Here is a 5,525-nt window from a genome sequence, read left to right on the forward strand (position 1 = left end):
AAAAGTTACAAGGAACAGAATTTACTGAAAATATAAATCATTTGTAACAAAAATCTAACAGATTAGATTTTTTAATCTAGAGCTCACTGTGATCTTGAAATTAATCTAGATTAATTTCAAGATCACAGTGAGCTCTAGATTAAAAAATGCCCACTGAAATGGCTGATTCGAATTCTGCCTAAGGCATTCAGAATATGTATGCTACCCAAATAAAATTGACAAACAGTAAGTCTTTGAGAAGGGGTTTATCAAGCTAGGTGGTGCATTAGAAAAGGGGCTCATCTCCTGTTTCCAAAATGCATCACAAAGTGCTTGAAAAAGCTGTAAACTGATTCCACATTGCACAAGGTGCAAACAACCTTACGCCTGTTTCACACATACTCCGTCTGCAGTGCGCATGCATTGCATATTTTTTTACGCACCCATGTTAACAGATTCCAGTTGCGTTCCAGGAGCGTTGCGTCTGCAGCAGTGCAGCAATCGTTTACGTACCGAGTAGCGGACTGCCAACGCGTCCTGTGTGAAACACATCGAGTCCGTGCTGCACCACATACGTAACGCACACAGACTGCATATGCACTGCAGACGGAGTATGTGTGAAACAGGCGTGAGCAGGGCCGTAGCTGGGGTCAGCGGGGCCCCGGTGAAGGTTGTATCAGTGGGCCCTGTTTGAAATTGTTTAATTTGTATGTTCGTTTATTTTTATTTATGTGTGCTATTTACACAATGTTTAAGTTTTTTTCAAGTTTGTATGTATCAAGGTACAGAAACCAAATAATTAAATGTAAAATAGCACTGAATAGTGTTCAATGTAAAAATGAAATATACAATCAAACCTACATTTATTCAGACACCTTCAGACACATTATTACAGTTTTGCTATATATATCAAAAATTATATCTGGTGTCTAAATAATTTTTGGTTTGACTGTTAAAACTACAAAGTAATTCAGTCAAGAGCAGTGATTTTCATTTTCATTTTCTTGGATTAACATTACAGCAGCTAGTAGCTAAATTAGGCACGGTCACTTTAACCTGTTAACCTGCACCAGAACGCCCTCATCCTCAAAGCCTCTCCACACGCACGTGACAGTGATTATGAATAGATTAAATGAAACAGGACAAATTTAATCTTGACAAACTATGTATCATTATAAAGATCTAAGCCTCAAGCATCGACGACAGATCGCTGTTTTTCAATGGAAAGCTTATAAAGACTGTATTTGCTACATTTGTGTAAGCAGTACACATAAAAAAAATTTACAGCTCCCAATCCAACTTTGAGAATAGATTAACGGCGATATTTTTTTTATTGCCCGATAAGAGTCTCCCGTTAACGCAGCACGTTAACGCCAATAACAGGCCACCACAAATATATATATATATATATATATATATATATATATATATATATATATATATATATATATACAATGATTGTAAAAACTAATATTGCTAATAAATGATTCCTAATTCCAATCAGCAGTGTTAAAATCAGTGATATGCAGTAATGCAGTAATAGAGGTGAGGGGGAGCAATAGTTAAAAAAAATTAATATGCATTTCATATTAATATATATTTAATATATATATAATAATTTTTTTCTCTTTTTTCTCTAGAGACACACTTTATATTGGGGCTGCTATTGTGTAGCTTCAGTCATGATGACATGGGAATCCATCAGGTGCACCGAAGTGTATTTTTCCTGTCATTTAAGGAGGCATCAGTACCCAAAAGCACAAGATTTTAACAGTAATTATTTAGGCTTTCTTTTTACTTTTTTATAGGCAAAATACTTTTATTCACTTATCTGCTAGTTTTCTTGAGTTTAATTCTCAGAATACAGAGAAATATATTACATTTTTGTTGTTTAACTACACAATTAACACTGAACTTAAAGAGCTTTAGATTAAGATTTTCCCATTATTTGTTTCTTTGTATTTTTCTCTGGTTTTAGCAAAATAATGTAACATTTTGGAGCAAATATGCAAAAGAGTAAACTAAAACTTGATGCTAAAATAGCAAATATCTGCACGGCTACAGTAAATTTTCCAGGAGAACTGACATAAGCTGGAATAAATGTGATCCATACAGCACAGAATATGAGCATACTGAATGTTATGAACTTGGCCTCGTTGAAATTATCAGGGAGTTTCCTAGCAAGAAAAGCTAAAATAAAACACAAAATTGATAGCAAGCCAGTATAACCCAGAACAGCCCAGAAGCCAAGAGCTGAACATAAGTTACATTCTAGGATGATCTTTTCTCTGTAATAGCTCAAATTCATAAAAGGAAAAGGTGGGGATATTGTTAACCAAAGCACACATATTATCATCTGTATTAATGATAATGAAACAACACTGAGTCGCTGTTGAAGAGGCCCAAAACATTTCATAACATTACTTCCTGGAAGTGTAGCCCTGAAAGCCATTAAGACCACTATTGTTTTTCCCAAAACACAGGAGATACAGAGGACAAAAGTGACCCCAAATGCTGTGTGGCGCAACATACAGGACCACTCAGTAGGCCGACCAATGAAAGTAAGTGAACAGAGGAAACACAGTGAGAGTGAGAAGAGCAGCAGGAAGCTCAGCTCTGAGTTGTTGGCTCTGACAATAGGGGTTTCTTTATGAAGATAAAACACAAAAGATACAATTGCTGTTAATAACATCCCAAAGAAGGAGAAAATACAAAGCACCGTCCCCATGATTTCTTTATAGGATAGGAACTCTACCACTTTTAATACACATTTGTCTTTGCCTTCATTCGACCAGTACTCCAAATCACAAGGAAAGCAGTCACTAGAATCTGTGAAGAAATTTCAAGAATGAATGAATGAATTCATTAATAATGGAAAGTGTATCATGAAGTCACCAATGGTTAGCATTACAGCTTTTTGTGTTTACAATGCTGAACACTTAATCATACTTTCATGTGAGTTAAAAAAACATGTACTATTTTACCTGTTTCATTATTTATTTCTCCTTCTGCACATGGAATACAGTCATAGCAGCAAACAGGTCGCCCCTTTTGCACAGCTTTTCTAGTACCTGGGGGGCAGCTCTCACTGCACACGGACACAGGGAACTATGAGAAAATATGTTGTCATACAAAATAATTATTTGAATTGTTAAATTAATTGCTCATCTTTATGTATATATGTCATTGCTTTCATACTTATTTCATCAAATTTAACTTACTGTTCTTTATTCATTGTCCTTTTCATGATTCAAATGTTATTTGCAAGCATTATTATTATAATATATATTTTTTAACTATATCATATTAATGTACCTGCCTACTGTTCCCTGCCCATATCATTTGTTCCTGAGTGACTTGAAGACACTGTTCGAAAGGCAGTGAGCTGTCATAGAAGCCCACATACTTAAACTGCAAACTTCCATTTTCAGCAGGCTGCCAGTTAATAAGGTCATATCTCGCTGCTGGATCACCACTTAAATCAAAGAAGATTTCTTCACCTGTTTTAACAGTGAATCTCACATCCCTCATATAATTCAACACCTAATAGGAAATATCAGAAAAAGAATTAGTTGCAAAATTTTCTTTCTTTTCTTTTTCTTTTTTTTATACATACCTTTTGTAGTGTAGGCCATTCTCCTTTGCTGCTGTTGGTGGAGGATCTCAAGTCTTTTAATACATTGTGTAGTGTATGTGCAATAGCATACACTGCAGTGTACACTTTATTTACAATCCGTAGCTCTGATACATCAGTATATTCATTTTGCAGCTCTGCCAGTTTTTCTGAGCCAGTACAGCCACCACTTCTGTTGCTCCTGAAAGAGCACTGAAAAACTGTTTCCCAGAATTCTTTTAAAAGTTTATTGTTTGGTTCTTGATCAGGATGCACATTTACTAGGAACTCTCTCAGGCCCACAAGTTTGGCATTTGCTATAGCAAAACCCACAGCTCCAGAGAGGAAACTGTATTCTTTTGTTTCTGCAAATGTTCGATAAGTGATCCAAGATTCACTGCCAACCCACTGAATCCCTGTGATGTTGTATTGCGCAATTACATTTAAGAGGGGAACAAAATCTCCTACTGCAACGAAAGCCAGAACTACCTTGGCAGTGCCCTTCTTTATCACTTCTAGTGTCTTTAAAAACTGCTCCTTTGTATCTGTGCTTAATATGGCCTCTGAGTATTCAATACAAATCCCTTCTTGTTTTGCAGCCTCCTCAAATGCTGAAATACCATTATTGCCATAGTCTCCACGACTCCTGACTGTCCCAACCCAGGTCCAACCAAAGTGCTTGACAAGCTGAGCGAGAGCTCTGCTTTGATAATAATCACTGGGTATTGTTCTGAAGAATGACGGAAACCTTTTTCTGTTACTCAGGCATGCACATGTGGCAAAATGACTAATCTGCAAAAATAAATAAATAGCCACTATATATAATAAATAGTATTATTTTCATAAACATTACAAACATAACAATCTAAACATTGCTTTATATATTTAAAATTGCTTTTACAAAGCATACATGGTGCCTGTTCCAGTGCTTCATTATACACTAAATCAACAAAATAAAAAGCAGCAAGAGTTAAGTAAGAAAGAGTTCTTACAACGGGTAAGCTGAAAGGACCAACTATAGAAGCCAGTGCCATGGTGGGAGAGGAGTTTGATTCTCCAACAATGGCATGAACAGCTGGTGGTCTAGAGCAGGATGTATCACTCAAAGTCTCTTCATATCCATTCATTAAAGACATGCCTGACAGAACAGTTTGAGATATAGAGCTACAAGAATCATATATCTTGTAGCCCAAAGAAACACCAGGCAACAGCTGTGTGCTGTTATTAATCTCCTCAATTGTAAATATGAGTGTCTGAGCATACTTAAACCCACGTAAGCTGTTGAAGCTGTAGAAATAGAATATCAGTTGTGTGTGTCTGCAAAGTATCATCACCTCAAAGAGTTATTTTAATACAGACCTGCCGCATGTTGTTGGATTTGGTTTAGAAGTGAAAGGATGGATCTTCAGCAGAGCACTTTTGTGAAATGAGAAAATTGCCCCAATATTAATGTCTTTTTGTGCAGAAAGTAGAGGAAGGGCAGGCTGACCAAGCAGTCTGCAGATTTGCGCTAATGCAGTTACACTGACCCCATACACCACCAGCAGCAGTTGCAGCACTGATAAAGTCCACTTTGCCATGTCAATTAGTATGCAAGGCAGGAACGTCTGAGTCAGAAGTGAGATAGTGCTGCCTTTTATCGCTTCATCAAATACCCATTGGGCATGGCATATTGAATCCCTAACTATGGTTTGCTTTATATGTTTGTACTGGATTTCTCGTAATACCCTATACGTTTGGAGATGGAGTAGTTCCAAATCCCAATTGCTACTCAAAACAATAGCACAAAAATCCAATCAAATGGGTAGCACAATAATAAGAATGGCTCGGTTGTGTATTTAACCCTCATTCCCGGAAGGAGGGAATGGGAGACGTCATGTCAGTGACTAATAAATTGGGATATCGCTCCAATAGACCGATCTACTTTGAGTGT

The 5,525-nt window shown here is 36.7% G+C and overlaps 1 protein-coding gene across 1 annotated transcript; it reads right to left on the reverse strand.

The window, feature by feature from the left end:
• Positions 1 to 1,909: 1,909 nt before the first annotated feature.
• LOC132155629 (extracellular calcium-sensing receptor-like) lies at positions 1,910 to 5,172 on the reverse strand. Its single transcript, XM_059564364.1, has 6 exons — positions 4,952 to 5,172; positions 4,585 to 4,879; positions 3,596 to 4,384; positions 3,295 to 3,522; positions 2,964 to 3,087; positions 1,910 to 2,808 (listed from the first exon to the last, which is right to left on the reverse strand). The coding sequence occupies exons 1-6, from the start codon at positions 5,170 to 5,172 to the stop codon at positions 1,910 to 1,912; spliced, it is 2,556 nt and encodes an 851-aa protein (XP_059420347.1).
• Between the last annotated feature and the right edge of the window lie 353 nt (positions 5,173 to 5,525).

This window comes from Carassius carassius, chromosome 13 (genome assembly GCF_963082965.1).
Source record: "Carassius carassius chromosome 13, fCarCar2.1, whole genome shotgun sequence".
Taxonomy (NCBI): domain Eukaryota; kingdom Metazoa; phylum Chordata; class Actinopteri; order Cypriniformes; family Cyprinidae; genus Carassius; species Carassius carassius.